The sequence below is a fragment of the Podarcis raffonei genome, chromosome 12, assembly GCF_027172205.1.
Source record: "Podarcis raffonei isolate rPodRaf1 chromosome 12, rPodRaf1.pri, whole genome shotgun sequence".
Classification (NCBI taxonomy): Eukaryota; Metazoa; Chordata; class Lepidosauria; order Squamata; family Lacertidae; genus Podarcis; species Podarcis raffonei.
In genome coordinates, this window is record NC_070613.1 from 33147859 (window position 1) to 33165884 (window position 18026).

At 41.5% G+C, this 18026-nt stretch overlaps 1 protein-coding gene across 9 annotated transcripts in view; it reads left to right on the forward strand.

The window, feature by feature from the left end:
• Window positions 1-18026, forward strand: part of HDAC9 (histone deacetylase 9) — a 472213-nt gene that overhangs the window by 62478 nt on the left and 391709 nt on the right. For all 9 annotated transcript variants that reach the window (XM_053359136.1, XM_053359133.1, XM_053359143.1 and 6 more), the window contains one exon: window positions 10149-10278. In XM_053359136.1, coding sequence (XP_053215111.1) covers window positions 10233-10278 — 46 coding nt within the window. In that variant the 5' untranslated portion in view covers window positions 10149-10232. The remainder of the gene's footprint in view (window positions 1-10148; window positions 10279-18026) is intronic.

Below are 18026 nucleotides of genomic sequence, written 5' to 3' on the forward strand. Positions count from 1 at the left end.
GGTCGGCAGTTCGAATCTCCGCAACAGGGTGAGCTCCCGTTGCTCGGTCCCTGCTCCTGCCAACTTAGCAGTTCGAAAGCATTTCAAAGTGCAAGTAGATAAATAGGTACCGCTCCGGCGGGAAGGTAAATGGCGTTTCCGTGCACTGCTCTGTTTTGCCAGAAGTGGCTTAGTCATGCTGGCCACATGACCTGGAAGCTGTACGCCGGCTCCCTCGGCCAATAAAGCGAGATGAGCGCCGCAACCCCAGAGTCGGTCACGACTGGACCTAATGGTCAGGGGACCCTTTACCTTTTTACAGAGGGGACACGCTTAGGAGATTCATGGAGAATGTGGGTTTGGTTTCCACCCCATGGTATTCGCTGCCCGAAGCAGCTGCCTCACCCTGCGTAATGGTAAAGTCAGCCCCCTCTCAATCTACGGTCTTGTTAAGAAAAGTGTATTTTCTGTTACTTGTGAAATCCCCTTTGCTAGCTGCTCACCAATGCTGCTTCTGTCTCCTTCCATAGGATGTGCCTTAAATATGTGGGATGTGACTGCAAGTTAGCAACATGCTCCTGTGAATTGTTTGCTGATGAATCCAGATTTATTTATTTACTTTTGGTCTCTGTACTGAGACAAAACATCTTGCAAACTGCACATGGGAGAACAGGCTCACTGAAGGTGGTAAAAATTTCTTAAAAAAAAAAAAAAAGAAACAGTGAATGGAAGGGAATGTAATGTAAATCTTTGATGTCTGCCAGGGTAATATCGGCTTTTCACATAGCTTGGATGAAAGTTTGAGGGATTTTTTTAAAATTTTATTTTTAAAAAGCCAGTCTGCTCTTTCCCCTTCTTCATCCATAATTCTTGACAGGCTGAATTATCTATAAATAACACATGTAGACAAGATTATTTAGTTAAAAACACATACCTCCAGAATTTGTCAGCTAAAGTATGATTAGTTAAAGGTTATACTACCTTGTCATAACACCAAGAGTACATGGTGAAAAAAATGCATGCTGCAATTTCTTCTCTTTAATATGTGCCTCTTAAGAAGCAGATTTTCCAGCCTACAGGTGATATCCAATGCAAGTCACACTCAGCCTCTCAGTGGGATTACTCTGAGTAGGACTAACATTGCTGTAAACATTATATGCGTGTTCAATGGTTAACTGAGAAGGGAAATGAGTTTGTGAGCTCCCTTAATATTGTGGCTGCAAATGAAGGCTTTGTTTTGCAAGGAGAAATCTTGTACAAATTAAATAATTATTGATTATTACGGTTGGTTTTTTTTGACAAAAATATATAATCTGCCGTTTAGAACAGCGCTCCCACATGGCATGTGTATGTATGTATTGATGTGATTTAAAATATTAAAGTATTTTGAATATGCCTTTATCACAGGGCAGGGTACAGTAACCCCCCCCCCCAAAAAAACCAACAACCAGAAACTACAGTTTCAGTTCAAGGGAACCAGCAAGGGGAAAACACCCAAGTGCAGTTTGAAGCAAGGCTAGTAAGGGATGTACCCTAGATGCATTTGGTCCTTGGACCAAATTTGGTTGCCCACCCCGATGTAAAAAGATGGGCTATGGGGGGGTGTACCAAATTGTAGCAGATGGTGGGGTGTAGGGCTGAAGAGCATTCTTGCCTGCAGCTTCCTCCTTCTCCCCCACTATTCTGGAAGATTTTATCTTTGAAACTTTGACATCTCAGCCAAGTGAAAAATGCATGGGCAAAGGGCTTGTGGCTTATAAGGGTTATGGATACAGGCTGAGGATTTAGATCATGGGTAGGCAAACTAAGGCCCAGGGTCTGGATCTGGCCCAATCGCCTTCTAAATCCAACCCGTGGATGGTCTGGGAATCAGTGTGTTTTTACATGAGTAGAATGTGTCCTTTTATTTAAAAAAGATCTCTGGGTTATTTGTGGGGCATAGGAATTCACTCATTTCCCCCCCTTCAAAATATAGTCCGGCCCCCCACAAGGTCTGAGGGACAGTGGACTGACCCCCTGCTGAAAAAGTTTGCTGACCCCTGATTTAGCACCTCATTTCCATTTCTTGAAGTTTAGAATTGGTGATGCTTCTGAGTCCTATCTACATTATATTCTGCCTCTGTACCTAAACACTTGCTATTTCGATAAGAGTGTATTTCTTATAGTCTAGAATTGAATAACACATTTGACAATTGTAGCTGTTAGTGGAAGAGACACAAACTGGTGTCTGAAACGGAGGGGATTGTGTTGAAATGTTTCGCAGCTGTTAACAGCTAATTTACCAGGGTTCTGACTTCTAAGCCTAGGCACCACATTTGCCACCTACCTTGCTTCGCCTTCTATCAAAATATTCCATTTTTTTGGCATGGACGTTAACCTGGATTAATGTTGTAAAATATTATACTACCCTCTAATGATGAAATGTTGTAAACGGTCAAAATATTATGTGTTAATTAGTATTAAAAACAGAGGCAGTGGGAAAAAATCCAACGGAAGGTGTCAAAATGAGAAATGAAATCCATATGTTAATCACTTTAAGGGTGATAGATTTGAGTGTGTGCTTTGGAATGCAGAGTTCTTGCTTCAGCTAGCTGTGTTTGGCTGTATCTTGTTTGTGTGTTTAGTAGGTTATTTTAGATATGTTGTTTCTGTAAAATGCAAAACAGGAAAAGTGAAATGTAGTACAGTGGTACCTCGGGTTAAGTACTTAATTCGTTCCGGAGGTCCATTCTTAACCTGAAACTGTTCTTAACCTGAAGCACCACTTTAGCTAATGGGGCCTTCTGCTGCTGCCATGCCACCGGAGCACGATTTCTGTTCTCATCCTGAAGCAAAGTTCTTAACCTGAAGCACTATTTCTGGGTTAGCGGAGTCTGTAACCTGAAGCGTACGTAACCTGAACAGTATGTAACCCGAGGTACCACTGTAATTGGGAGGTTACTTCTGTTGTATGTGTGTGTCTACATAACATAATCTGTTGAGTTGAGCAGTTAATGTACCGTATTTTTCGCCCTATAGGATGCACTTTTCCCCCTCCAAAAATGAAGGGGAAATGTGTGTGCATCCTATGGGGCGAATGCAGGCTTTCGCTGAAGTCTGGAGAGCGAGAGGGGTCAGTGCGCACCAGCCCTTCTCGCTCTCCAGGCTTCAGGAAGCTATCCGCAAGCCTTGGGAGCCCGGCGGGAGTTCCCACCGGGCTCCCAAGGCTTGCGGACAGCAGCCTGCAGCCTGAAACCCGGGGAGTGCTCCGTAGTGCACCCCGGGCTTCGGGCAGATGTCTGCAAGCCTTGGGAGCCCGGCGTGAGTTCCTGCCGGGCTCCCAAGGCTTGCGGGCAGCAGCCTGCAGCCCGAAGCCAGGGGTGCGCTCCGCAGCGCAGAGTTGGGCTCCCCGGGCTTTGGGCAACTATCTGCAAGCCTTCTGAGCGCGGTGGGAGTTCCCGCCGGGCTCCAAAGGCTTGCGGATAGCAGCCTGTTTTGGCGGCTGGGGTGGGAAATAATTTTTTTTCTTTATTTCCCCCCCAAAAAACTAGGTGCGCCCTATGGGCCAGTGCGCCCTATAGGGCGAAAAATACGGTATATAACAACCAGCCATTGTGTGCATACACCACAGCTCATGGAGAATGTGCACATAATCTGTCTCTGAAGAGGGATTTGCGCACATTTCCCACTGTACAATCTCCCAACAGGTCTTGGGGAATGTGAATGCATTGATAGGATTTTGTACATTAACCGGACATTTTGCACACTCTCAGGGTGTGCTGGTGGGAGGGAACACAAGAAGCTGTATAAAATTAGATTGTTGCCTGCTGGATTGCCAACCTCTGAACTAGAGTTAGGAAAATAAAGGCATATATGCTGGAGAGTATGCATATTGATGAGTATTTTATTCAGAAATCTAAAAACACCTCTTCTAGGTGTAAACAGAAATAAGAGAAGTTGATATTCAACTTGTTGTAGCCTCTTAATTGGTACAAGACTATGTATTGGCTAATATGGAAAAATAAAATCCTCCATCGTTAACTGAATGGATAAGAAAAACATTGGAAATTGCATTGTTAATCAACATGACATATCAACCAAGGGCCAAAAATAACTCGCAAAGTCAAGTTTATAGATAGATGAGTTTTATTTCATCTATCCATCCATCTATCTTCTTAGTCCCCCCCCATATTTATTATATACTTTCTTTACTTTATTTTTTTTTCTTATTATCCTTGTGCATATGTTATGAACTTATTTTTAGATTATTATTTTTTACAATACTGAATTGGTGCACCTGCAGAGCTGTTCTAACAAACATTCATGCATGTTATATATGCATGTTAATGGCACAGTATGTTTCTAACATTAAAATACCTACCAGGCTGTATATAGGTATGCAGCTCTTGAGCATCTGCAACAGTTGTGCTGCTGTTGATTCCATTGTTATAATTTTATAATTCATTATTTTGATACTAATTTAAGGTTTGTGGAAATCACTTGAGTCTTTATTACGAAAAAGAAGAAAATATCATGATATGAATACATAATTTTTACTTGTGACTATTGTGATAACTTTATTTCTTTAACTTCTCAGATAGCTTCTGAAACAATGGTGGCCCATTTCATTTGTCACTTAACATGATTTCCTTTGTCTTAATATATAAATTCATTTCCATTTCCATTATTTCTACCCATTTACTTATTTCCAGAGGGGTAGGCATGTTAAGTCTGTTGCAGCAAATAACAGAGAGTCTTACAGCACCTTTGAATAACAAATTATTATAGCATAAGCTTTTATAGACTGGAATCCACTTCATCAGATTTTTTTTTTTTTTTGTGTGTGTGTGTGTGTGTGTGTCTCATCTTCATGGATAACTATGGATTTCATTTTGTCAACCTCTTTCTGGAAGCTAATTTGTCAGTTTATCAGACTGCATTGTAAGTCACACTCTGGAGATCATCATTATCTTTGGCTGCACAATGAAAGCTGTTCATCAGACTGAAGCATGGTTTTGTTTCCCTTTCTTCCTCCCCCAGTGCCAGCATCATGCCTGGCTCCTAATAGTAATCTAAACAATAACAGAAATTAGATATAATTTGAGACAGGTCTGTTTTGGCTGTATCATGTAAGGCAATAGGTGGAGGCCCGATTCACTGAATATCCCCTCCAAACAAAACAATCTACTCCACGTAGACAAGATGTAGAGATTTGAGGATAAAAGACTGCAATTACACGAAGGCCATTACCATGCCTCCCTCTTGGGGAGGCGATTGTGGTTGCCTTGCTTTTCCTTGGTTGTTCTGCTGTTGCCCTGTGAAAGCTCTGAGCCATAAACCAAGAACAAACCTTAGCTAAAGCTCATGGTTAGTCTGTGGGGAGATAAACCATGAGCCTGGTTTCAGATGACATGCTAAGCTGGGCGTGGTTTAGCTCAGCACAGCAGTAGAAATCCTGGAGAAGAGCTAAGTGACACTGATCTTACCAGCAGGATTGTGTGTGTTGCCCCTAAGGACTCATCTGCTTGCCCCACTGCTTCCCCCCTTGAAAATCTGTGGTTTACCATTGAATTGGAGCAAATGGGCATTGGGTTTTTTGTGGATTGCTGTTTGTTCCAATTCAGCAGTTAAGAACATGCTTTCTAGGGGAAGGTTGCAGGACAAATGCAATGCGCTCTATGTGGGGCTACCTTTGAAGGTGACTCGGAAACTACAACTGGTCCAGAATGCGGCAGCTAGACTGGTGACTGGGGGCGGCCGCCGAGACCATGTAACACCGGTCTTGAAAGACCTACATTGGCTCCCAGTACGTTTCCGAGCACAATTCAAAGTGTTGGTGCTGACCTTTAAAGCCCTAAACGGCCTCGGTCCAGTATACCTGAAGGAGCGTCTCCACCCCCATCATTCTGCCCGGACGCTGAGGTCCAGCGCCGAGGGCCTTCTGGCAGTTCCCTCATTGCGAGAAGCAAAGCTACAGGGAACCAGGCAGAGGGCCTTCTCGGTAGTGGCGCCCGCCCTGTGGAACGCCCTTCCAGCAGATGTCAAAGAGATAAACAACTACCTGACATTCAGAAGACATCTTAAGGCAGCCCTGTTCAGGGAAGTTTTTAACGTGTGATATTTTACTGTATTTTTGGTTTTTATGGAAGCCGCCCAGAGTGGCTGGGGAGGCCCAGCCAGATGGGCGGGGTATAAATAATAAATTATTATTATTATTATTATTATTATTATTATTATTATTATTACTTGTACCCATGCCTAGAAACCACAGGACAAACAGAAGTGTGGACAAGCCCTAAGCTATGGTTTAGCTTAGCATGGCATGCAAACCAGGCTGCTACCTGAGCATCCAGCAGAACTTGTAGACCAGAATGGACAATGATTTTCTATAGGTGCATACTGTAGTGGGACGTGTGTAAGCTCTATGAGAAAACTGGCTTGCTAGGCTTCTTCCCATGATATGGCAGTTCTTTACGTGGAAGGATTTTGTTTCATATGGAGGGAAATCCAATTATGTGATCCACCGGATGTGCAGTTTGAGATGGGACAGTCCAGATATGAGTTTGCATCCTGAGTGAGAAGAAGGCCATAACCAGCTTTGCAAACTAGAGGGCGTCTGAGCTGATGAAGTGTATCTGCCTCTGCAGAGATCAAGGGCAGGGTCATGGCTCAGTGGTGCAACATCTGCTTTGCTTGCGGAAGATCCCAGGTTCAATCCCTGGTAGGGCTGGGAAAGACCCTGCCTGAAATCCTAGAGAGCCACTGACAGTGTAGACAATACTGACCACAGTGGTCCAATGGACTGAGTCAATATAAGGCAGCTTCCTATGCTCCATGTTCCTGCGCCAATACAACTTGTAGGTGCATAGGCTCTCTCTACATGGTTTGGTATTCTGCTTTTTCAGGATACCTAACTGTGCAGAGAGAGCATGTGTACCCCTTATAAGTGAAACACATTTGAATGGGAGTGTTGGGGTCAACTGGAAGGCCAGCAGACATGACTCTTTTCCATCTGTGCATCAGTGGTTCTAAAAACTTCCTACCTTTAGAGATAATTTTTCACATTGATTGGCATGCCAAGAAACCCTACCCATTGTAGAAGACCATAAGAAACATGTGAGGCTTCTTCTCCTGTGTCTAGGATGCCTGACCCACTGCTGATTGACCACCTCCTCTTTGCAAAAGTAAGGGTTTGTTTTGAAAACTTGGGAAGTAGGGAGTTGCAGGAGAGAGGAGGCATGCATTCTTTTTGCAATGTTTCGGTCACTCAGCAACTTAAAGCAAGTTTGCTAGACATATGAAGAAAATATCATTGGAAATGTTTTGCTTCTTTTCAAGCCAGTTAATTAAGGCTGTAATCCTAATGTCATTTACTAGGGAGTAAGCCGCATTGAATTCAGTCAGGCTTATTTTTGGGTAGACATGGTTTGGATTGAGTTCTATGTCATGTTTAAACCATAATGTATAAAAAAAGAAGGTTTTCTTGAAAGCATGACAATATGAAACAACAACAACAACAACAAAAACTGTTAGCATATAATTATGTTCAGAAAGCGTTCACTTCCCCCCCTAGGGTTTAATTTTCATTGTGAACAAATGGAGGAGGAGGAATTACACTTTGTTTTTAGAAATTTATCTCCCCGCCATATGTCACTGTCTGTATGAAGGCTCTAGTTTTATGTCTAAGAGTCTAGTACATTTTTAGTAAATAAGTTTCAGCAATACAGTAGTGCATTCTTGATTTATTTTGATGTGACAACCACTAAACAAATTTTTGTTTCAATATTCTGCTTTCTAAGATATGCCAAGTCTAAGAAGCTTTCAAAAAGTAAAGATGTTACAACAGTGAGATCAATTGGGATGCATGTATAAAATCTGCTAAATGTGGCAGAATGAAGTCTTCAAAATACCCATGAAAATATTATTCTTGTTCAATTTCAGTGCAATTTGATATGCCTCAATCTTTGATTTATTAAAAAAAGAAAGTTCCACACAGTATGAAATGAATAATTGCGAGTATATCATCTCTCTTTGGGCATATTTCTAGTTGTAATTTCACAAAATGTATTAGTAACAGCATAAAGAATTGATAAAAGACTCTTGCAAGTACTCTGCAAAGCTTGCAGCTGAATTCTTGGATGCGTTGGAATTATACTAAGCAGAGATAACCTCTATAATATATTCTGTAAGGGCCAGAATTTTCAAAATGTGAGATGTGCTTATGGACATTCAAGCAGACCATTATCATCATGTGCTTTGCTAGCATTTAACTTGCCTCGTGTTGGAAGAGTTCACATTTTATTTTATCCTAGTAGCTACCAAGTTGCTTTTAGTTTTCTAGGCCTAATTTTTGATACATTATTATTATTATTATTAATTTAGTATGTGTATATGCAGGTGACCCCCTATTTATGTGGGGGTTATGTTCCCGGATACTGCCATATATGTTAAATCACATATACTGGGGAAAACCATCTAAAAAGCCAGGTCGGCAGTTCAAATCCCTGCGACGGAGTGAGCTCCCATTGCTTGGTCCCAGCTTCTGCCCACCTAGCAGTTCAAAAGCACGTCAAAGTGCAAGTAGATAAATAGGTACCACTCCGGCAGGAAGGTAAATGGCGTTTCTGTGTGCTGCTCTGGTTTCACCAGAAGTGGCTTAGTCAAGGCCAACCACATGACACGGAAAAACTCTCTGCAGACAAACGTTGGCTCCTTTGGCCAGTGAGATGAGCGCCACAACCCCAGAGTCAGGGGTACCTAAAAAAAACCCCTAAAAAACCTCTGGAAACCCTTAAAAAACTCTTTTAAAAATCAGCACCACTTACCAGACTGGCATGAATGGTGGCTCTCAGTCTTCCTTGTTGGTGGAAGACGATGTGGAAACAATGACAAGGGGGTAGACTGGCCATCCATGCCTCGGGGTGTTCCATAACTCGGGCAGCACTACGGTTCTAGAGGTGTTTGGTCCTTCACCTCCTTCATCTCCATCCTCATCCTGCCTGAACTGACACTCCGTTAATGTCCTCTCCATCTTGTGTTCTGATTGCTTACCCTTGGATGAGAGCAGGGCCGGATTTAGATTTGATGAGGCCTAAGCTACTGAAGCCAATGGGGTCCTTTATATGTCCAGCTGTCCTTGTCAACAACAGTCTGCCACTGTTTTTTGTGTTGAATATATGCTATATGGTAATTTATGGACCTAATAGGTATCTAAAGCCATTTGCACATAACAAAATATGTATTTTTATAGAAATGAGCAAACCAGTGATATTTTAGGAAGCAGGCAAGCAGGTGGGGCCCATTATTTACATCACAGGAGCCTACACAACACAAAACACTCTTGCTATATGTAGGTTTTATTTTATTTGTTTTTTATCTTATATTTTGGAAATGTACATCCAGTTGTTTTTCCTTTAAATTTTTTTGGGGCCCCCAAGAGAGTGGGGCCCTAAGTTATAGCTTGTTTAGCTTATACATGAATCCGGCACTGGATGAGAGCCCTTTGGCTTGCACCAGTGTGGTGTAGTGGTTAAGAGTGGTAGACTCGTAATCTGGTCAACCGGGTTCGCGTCCCCGCTCCTCCACATGCAGCTGCTGGGTAACCTTGGGCTAGTCACACTTCTTTGAAGTCTCTCAGCCCCACTCACCTCACAGAGTGTTTGTTGTGGGGGAGGAAGGGAAAGGAGAATGTTAGCCACTTTGAGACTCCTTAGGGTAGTGATAAAGCGGGATATCAAATCCAAACTCTTCTTCTTCTTCACCCTTCAGATTGCCCCAAGGGCTTGTGCTTTTGCAAGTTACCAGCTTTTATATATTCCATGCATCCAGGTGAGAGAAGAATTAAATATGGACAGGTTCTTTATAAGTCTCTTCAACCCAACCACTAACATCAGAGAGATGCGGAGCTTTCCAAATTCCACCCCTCAGTTTCACTATCATAGTTTTTTCACATCTCTAGGATGGTGTTACAATTAGCATGGCAGCTTGTCCAGCTCTGAAGTCAATGTGGACCTCTTGTAATTTGTTCAATGGGGTTGGTGGATCAGGGCTCTATTGTCTCATTCCACAAGATTATTATTATTATTATTCCATTCATATACTGCCCTTTATCCAAAGATCCCAGGATGATTAAAGATAGCTTTCACAAGTATGGATAATATGTTTTACATGATTTTTCCCCCCATTAATAGGTTGAAATCACAGAGTTGCATCAACTTGGATGAGCTTATAGAAAACCAAACTACAGTTGCTGTGATTTGAGCTCTTCGTGTCAAATGTTCATCTCTCCATCAACAACAATGAGTTCCACAACACAACCAGGTCAGTCTCTCTTTGTTTAACCTCCTGCTGATGTACAGGATCAATATTTGTCCCTTGTTGACAAAGAAGAAGGAAGCGGCACACAAACATACAAACAGAACATAATTTTTCTGTGTATTTGAATAACCCAAGTTTCACATCTTGTTAATCTGTATTTTCTCATCTATGACATTTTCTTGTGACCTATTTATCAGTCAGAGCAGAGAAGTCTGATTGGATTAACCAATCCACATGTTAAATTGGGATACAATACACCTGTGATAACATGAAGTATATACTGCTTGTTTTTTGTGAGTGTGTGAACCCTCATGGAAAGTTACAATTCATTTACTTCTCTCTACGGAAATAAACACTGCAATATCAAAGATGCTTAGGTCTGACTTTCTTACTGAGATGATATTAAAATTAAAGTACTCCCAAAACATTCTGGAAGCTGAAATTCAGTACATACTATCATTACAAAAAACCCCTCTACTAGTAAACAATTAATTTTTTTTGTCGCTTTGCCTTGAAAATCAGGACATGGAGGTCTGCTTCTTAACAGCATCTAACACCTTAGCACTGAGTAATCATAAGAAACATTGGCGTACTGGAGTTCCTCTGCTCTTTGGCAAGCTTGAAACATCCTCAGGTGGACATGTAGGAAGGAGTGGGGAAAAGAACACAAGTTTTAAAGTGTGGGAAAGCAAGCAAACCTGTTGGGTTTTCTCTATCACAGCTTTAGCAATCCCCGTTGTGGACAGTGGAGAATTCCAGTAGTTGCCAAAAATGCATACTTATTTGTAGAATGCAAGCTTCTTTTACTAGAATGGAATATGCCTGCTCACCTGTTAGAAGAAATTGTCTATACCTCTCAATTCAGGAGCGGGGAAGCTGTGTCTCTCCAGGTGTTGGACAACAACTCTGCTTGTCCCTGTCCATTGGCCATGCTCTTTGGGGAAATTGAAGTCCAGCAACATCTGGAAGGGCAGTGGTTCCCAATCCTTGCTTTAATGTGTGCATGTTTTCACAATGTGGTGTTGATAAAATAGTTTTTTTAAGGCTTGTCTATTTAAGCAAACAGTTGGAATCTAGAAGTCAGCAAAGAAAGTGTAATATTTTAATATCAGTTTAAGAACAAATAGCAAGAGAAGTGTAATTGAAGTTTTTGCTTCACCTCCGTTTGTTTAATTTAGGAACGTTCTGCAGCTGAGGTTTGCCAGAGTAATCTTCTTGCCAAACACATTGTGCTGCAATTGCTTATATAATTATGCTTAGAAAAAGAACAGCAAAGAATAATCGGAGTTCAAAACTTTGCATATTTACCTCCACATTATTTTCCTGCAGTAAGCTTGGGAGAGGAAGGGAATTTGTGGTAGTTACAAAATAGGTGGGGAGCATTAAAAGCATACACACTGGTTCATGTGATCTGGGACTGTATGAAATAAAAGAAACCTGAATGTTTATGGGTCTAGCTGACCTATTTTCCTCTAAGTTCCCGAGGAGCCTTGCAAGCTGTTTGGTTTATGAATTTGTGTAGGTGTTGTTAAAATATCAATAATTAGCTGCAATTTCATGATGTTAAATTTCAGTCACATTTCCAAAACCTCAGGAATAGGCTGTCCTTTCAGAGAAGGAGCCCACAACCATCTCACTTCTATATTCTTAACCTGGGGCTGAGGAGGGAAAAAAGAAAGAGGGAGAGTTTTAGAGTATGAGTGGTATGTGAGAGAGAGAGAGAGAGGGAGAAAGAAAGAAAGAAAGAAAGAAAGAAAGGGACAACTGCATCTTGTTCCTGTTATAGAACCTTTCACGTGAACAAATTCTACATTACTCTTCTGAAAGCTTTTAGTATGTCTGCAATCATGTTTGTCAACTCAAATGAATTCTGAGAAGATCTCTATGTTGCTGCTTTATGCAGCATATGGGCTGGAAGTGGGGTGAATAAAAAAGCAAATTGTCTCTTCAGCTAGATGTGCACATGAGGTTCCTGAAATGTGGGCCACAGCTGTAGCACAGCAGCCTGCTGCAATGTACCAAACAAAGATTTTACAGAGAGCAGGATGTCAGAGCTAGGGAGTTTCGAGAAATGGAGAAAAGCAGCATAGGAGGTGAAAGAAATAAATCAACACACCCACACTCACACTGTTTTGTGTGTGGCTTCAGGACAGGAGGGCCTGCAGAAAAGGGTAAATTGAAATAGTGAGGGCAATTAAATTGTGGGCCACAATGCCAAGGGAATGCTGGGTGGCAAACAGTGGTTAAATGTGATCTGTTGATGTGAACTAACTAAATAGTTCATTCTGCTTTCCTTAGGAAGATACTGGGCTTGCCACCTATTGTAGGGAATTCATTAGGAAGTGTGTATTCAATCACTTGAATATAAAGCTTGGGCTGATGCCCTGAAACAGTGGCTAAGTTTGCATTTTTCTGCAGCTCCTGCCAGTTATATCTCCTTATTGCCCTCAGATAGTTAGTCAATTGATGACAGAGATGGAGAAGGAGGCATTTCGTTTGGGCAATTACAGGTTAACATTTTGGACAATTACGAGTTAAACAGGACTCAACTCCTTGTTGTTCAAAGATTAATGATTTAGTTCTACACTTTGTGAGAACTGCAGCTAACAAGTCCTGTCCCCATTACTCCTTAATAACCCTATAAATTATGGAATCCGCTCAGCTTCATTCCCATATACACTAACTGTCTCTGAGAACAGGAGAGAACTTATCCTTGCTCATTTTAATGTGCTGCTTTCTGCACGGTTGAGTGGATGATTTAAGGCGGCCATGGTTAATGAATGGTTGTATTTGTGTAGGGCTGGAGCAATATAATCTGTTGATCATGTTCTTCTTCACCATAATGTGCAGAATGCATGTATAGAAAGGTTGGTTCTCCCAGTGTCAAGAACTCTTCTAGGAAGATCTCCTAAAAAGTTGGTTAAGGGAAGTTGTCTCTTATGTTACTAAGAGGGTTAATTACCGTATTTTTTGCACCATAACACTCACTTTTTTCCTCCTAAAAAGTAAGGGGAAATGTCTGTGCGTGTTATGGAGGGAATGCCTACGGGTGGCATGCCTACGGATTTTCCTCCTCTAAAAACTACGTGCGTGTTATGGTCGGGTGCGTGTTATAGAGTGAAAAATACGGTAATTCTGACTTCAATGCAGATAAGTTGAAATTCTATGCTGGCTTCTTGAGAGAGAGAAATAAGTATATTTATATGTATCTGTTTTTAACTGTTTAAACCAGCTTTATGTTTCATTTGGGTATCTAATCTGATGAGTCTCTGTAATAAACTGTGCATTCATGGATGCATGAACTCAGGCCTGGGAGTAGAATGTGGCCTCCAGGTACCCCCATCCAGCCCTTGGGACACTCCCCAGGCCACACCTCCACTCCAGGAAAACACTTCTCTTTGGCCCTGCTCCCGACACTCTCCTTGAGTGCTTTTGCTTGGCTAGAATATGTCCTTGAATGGTGACAATGCCTCTAGTTGGTCTGGATGCAGGATGTGTGGGTATAGAACTCTTTGGCTTACGCACAGCTAAAATGGTAGCCTGCTGGCCAGGGCCTTCTTCTCCTGCTTCTCCTGCTTGTGGGATTCCTGAAGGTTGTGTCCGGCCACTATGGGAAGCAGGATGATGCACTGGGTGGACATTCCGTTTAATCCAGCAGGCCTTTAATCCAGGAAGAAGTGATGGCAGTTCTAAATCAAGAGTAGCCAATGTCATGGTGCCCTCCAGTTCTTGTGCTCCCATCAGCTCCAGCTGACATGGCCAACCATCAGGGATGTTGGGTGATGTGGAATCCAGCAACAATTTGGGGGAACACCACGTTGGCTGCTACTGCTTTAAACTCAAACAATAAGAAGTGGTTTGAAACGTGACCTGAGCAGTACTACCACTGGTGCTTGGAGCTTCTGCTTATAACCATGTTCTTTTAAACTGATGAAGAGTGCATGCTGGTTGCCTGTAAAATTATCTTTTTTAGAAGATGCAGGTTCAATCTGCATGAAGTGTGGTTTAACTTCTGTTAATTCCACCTGCAGGTACATGGCTTTTTATAGCGAGGAATGGAGGCTATTAGACCTCCCTCAGTTCGGATTCTTAATAAAGCATGAATATATTGAAACAACCTCTTTGCTTATAGACGGTGAGAAGCATTCCATGTCTGTTCCAGCAATGAGGAACATCCTGGAAAGTTACTATAAATAGACACATTAAACTGTTCAGGGGAAATACCTTTCTTTCAGGTGTAATAAAAAAAAGGTTGGCATGCTTAGACTGCCAAGAGGCTGAGAAAAGGATGAACCTATATTCTTCACATTTTCAGGCCTCTCATTATTGTAGCCTCTGAGTTCACTGCAATATTTGGTGTAATCATCTATGTAAACACTCTGGGGATCTAGAGCACAGGGAAAGCAATTGACTCTGCTGACGTCACTCAGGGTTCTGCAGTAGCAGACTGAGGTTCTGATGTGAGTCTTCCCATTTTTTTATTGCGCTAATCCAGTCGTTTCTTGGAGCTCAGTCAGGCACTCCCCAACCCCTCAAAAGGAGTGGTATAGAAGCTCTAGAAACACACTATCAGTGAAAACATGGCTATCCATCAAAAGCCTGTGGAAAATATATGTATTTACCTGGCACTGTAAATACATCGGTGAAAGTACCACACAGACCTTAGTGGAGAGTGTGTTCCACAGATGCGGAGCCACATCTGAAAAGGCTCCCATCCCTTGTCATCCCCCTCCAAGCCTCCCTCTAGCAAGGGATCCAGAGAATGTTCTCAAATAAAGTTCTGGGGACCCGGCTTGAGACTTTCCAGAATATATTGGGGTTGTTAGCTGTAAACTGCGTTGTAGATTTAAACCAGCACTTTGAGTTGGTCTCAGAAGTATACAGGCAGCCTGTTTAGTTATTACAGAATTGCTTTAAATGATCTATTCGCCTTTTAACTTGTCAACAGTTGAGCAACCGCATTCTCTGCCAACTGGAGGTTTTGAAACGGTTTTTGAAGGCAGCCCTATGTGAAGCAGATATTAACAGTTAGGGAGACATAAGGGGGGAGTATAAACTGTTGCATGAATGCAGCCTCACTTAGGTCTATCAGTTTCAGTGGGTCTACTCTTGAGCAAAACTTAGCTGGCTGCAATCTTGTGTTAAGACGGCAAATCAGTGTTTACACAGTGTTGGAAGCTAATAAATGTTAAGTAGAGCAAGATAATATTTTCAGGTATTTGGTATTTGTATTGCTTCAGTATCTTTCTATATAAAAGAGAGTCTCTCTTGGATGTTAATGCAAGCAAGTTATATACACTGGTTGATTAAGTGGAAAGAGTGGTGTTTGCTTCAATGAAACTATTTCATATTTCAAAAGAACTGGGAAGTGTGGGAAGTATTTCTTTCTGGCCCACTTGATAGAAGGTATAATTATTTTATGTGGCCGTCTTTGAACACAGATGAACATTCAGTTGTGCCTTTTTAAATGTCTTTTTCTTTCACACTGAGAGGTGCAAGCTGTATATGACACATCTGCTTTCCCCTTTCAGACTTTTCACGGAAAGTATCAAAAGCAGCAAGTTACTTGCGTATCCACCCCTGACTGACGCTTTTATCCATAGCTATTGGAAGCAAAAACATCTTAAGAGAGAACTGTTGTCTTTCAAAGAGCTACATTTGAGCAACTTCCATACCGTTCAGTGGTGCACAATAGGATGGGTTCCTTTTATTCTTCCTGTTTTATTTTCTGAAGTAGCAAAACTTCCATAGATTTCAGTGGTTTGCAACCAACCTTAGCAAACTGACAGTTAGAAAGAGTGAGTCTCAAATGAAGCAAAAGGTATGTCTGTTACTCAGATGATCTCGAAGGACACTGCTTGAGTATTTTTTCTGTGCACCATTAAATAAGTGTTTCCTTCGATTGCATGATGCAACAAACAGGCCTCCTGTGTAGTAACATTTACTTACAACAACACCAGAACCGATTTAATTGAACACAGCTCTGTGAGCCTTTAGGGACTAGGCCTTGTCTAAATGAATGGCTAATTCCTGCAGCTATAAAGCAAATGCCAAATCCCACTGGGAGGAGGTAAATGCTTGTGTTTTGTTGTTTGCTTTGCTTGTTCTAAACTATGCTATCATTAAGGAAATGTTTACATCCTGTTTCTGTTACATGTTCTTAACTATTCGGTGTGCATAAGATGTAAGGATCAAAATAAGTTGTTTTTTTAAATGCAATAAATAAAGCTCTGTTTGCTTTTGGAGGGGTGGATTATCAGGCATTGTTTGTAATGGTTTCAAAAACCTTTTCACATTTGCCTTTTTGAAAATGAATAAATAGGTTCAAGTCCTCAGGTGGATTTGCATAGGTGGAAATGCTTGGGAACAAAGGATGCTTGGAGGTATATTTTTCTTATGCCTATTCATCAGCCAGGATCTAGCATTCACTTGTTAATTCATAGTTTTTATTCATCTTTGTTACCAGCAGATACGTAATATGCCAGTTTGTGGTAATGCTACAATTTACCAGGCACACACACAACCATTTCTCCCTGAATGTCAGCAGAGGCTGTGAAGAAATGTTGGTGATAGTGAAAAGATCACTTCAGGTATCTTCAGAGAATTATCTTCCGTGCAGTGAAACTAACCAATATTTTTTTCATAAAGAAATAATGAGGGTACTCATACTGAAAGTGTGTGGTGCATATATTCATTAAGCAGGTATGTGTAGGGGAAAGTGCTCTCTAATCCTTCCTAAACAATACCAAGAAAGCAAAATGGCTTTTCTTTATGCAGCAGGTTCTGAACCCACCCAACTTTCAAAATTGGTCAGTGAGGCAGAACCTGATAAAAGAGTTGACCTATGGGACCAAAAAGGTTTCTCACCCCGATGTAGATAATAAACATGTTGGGAAATGTTAAGAGTTTTTATTTTAATTTGTTTTGCAAATGATCTCAATATTTATGGGAGGGGGCAGAGTCTGAGGGCCTCTCTGCATTTGCTCTTTATTGTGGTGTAGTTGCCGTTTGATCCAATGTTTTTAGGCGCGAGTTTGTCGTTGATTGTCTGCACCTGTCACGTGTCACAGTTATTACAGAGACTGTGTGGGGTTTTTCTTTCCACACTAATGGAGGATTGCTCCCAAATTGATAAAACTTCCATGACTGTAGTCACACCCCTTACGTATCCTCATTTTCCTCCAACCAGTGAACACACAACTTTTTTGTGTTGTTTTTTTTTGTGGGGGGGGGGAATGCCTAGTTTTATAAAGTTTGAATGTTGTGGGAATAACAGATTTGTAACAGGAACTATGTGTTTGCCTGAGGTATGGCTAACTTGGTTATTGTGATAAAAAAATTCCTGCAGCTAATGATTGTTTTCTTGGGTAGTATTTTGACTCAGTACCATCGTCTCTGTTTGCCATACTCAACTCCCATCAGCCCCAGCTATCATGGCCAATGGACAGGGACGTGAAACTTAGGGAAAATGCCCAGCAGTTTTTGTTGCATTAACTTGTGGTCAGACACATGTTTTGACTTGTTGAAGTTGAAGTGCCAGTTGGGTAAGTCTTACAGAGACTTGCTTCTATTGCTCTCTATATCCTTCATTGCCTTGGGTCCCATTCCTTTTTTTTTAAACGTATCTCATAGGCCACATTCACACCATACCTTTAAAACACTGATGGCTTCCCCCAAAGAATTATTTTATTGTTATTATAAAGACCATTATTAGTTTCAGTAAGAACAACAAGCCCTTGGTATGATGTACG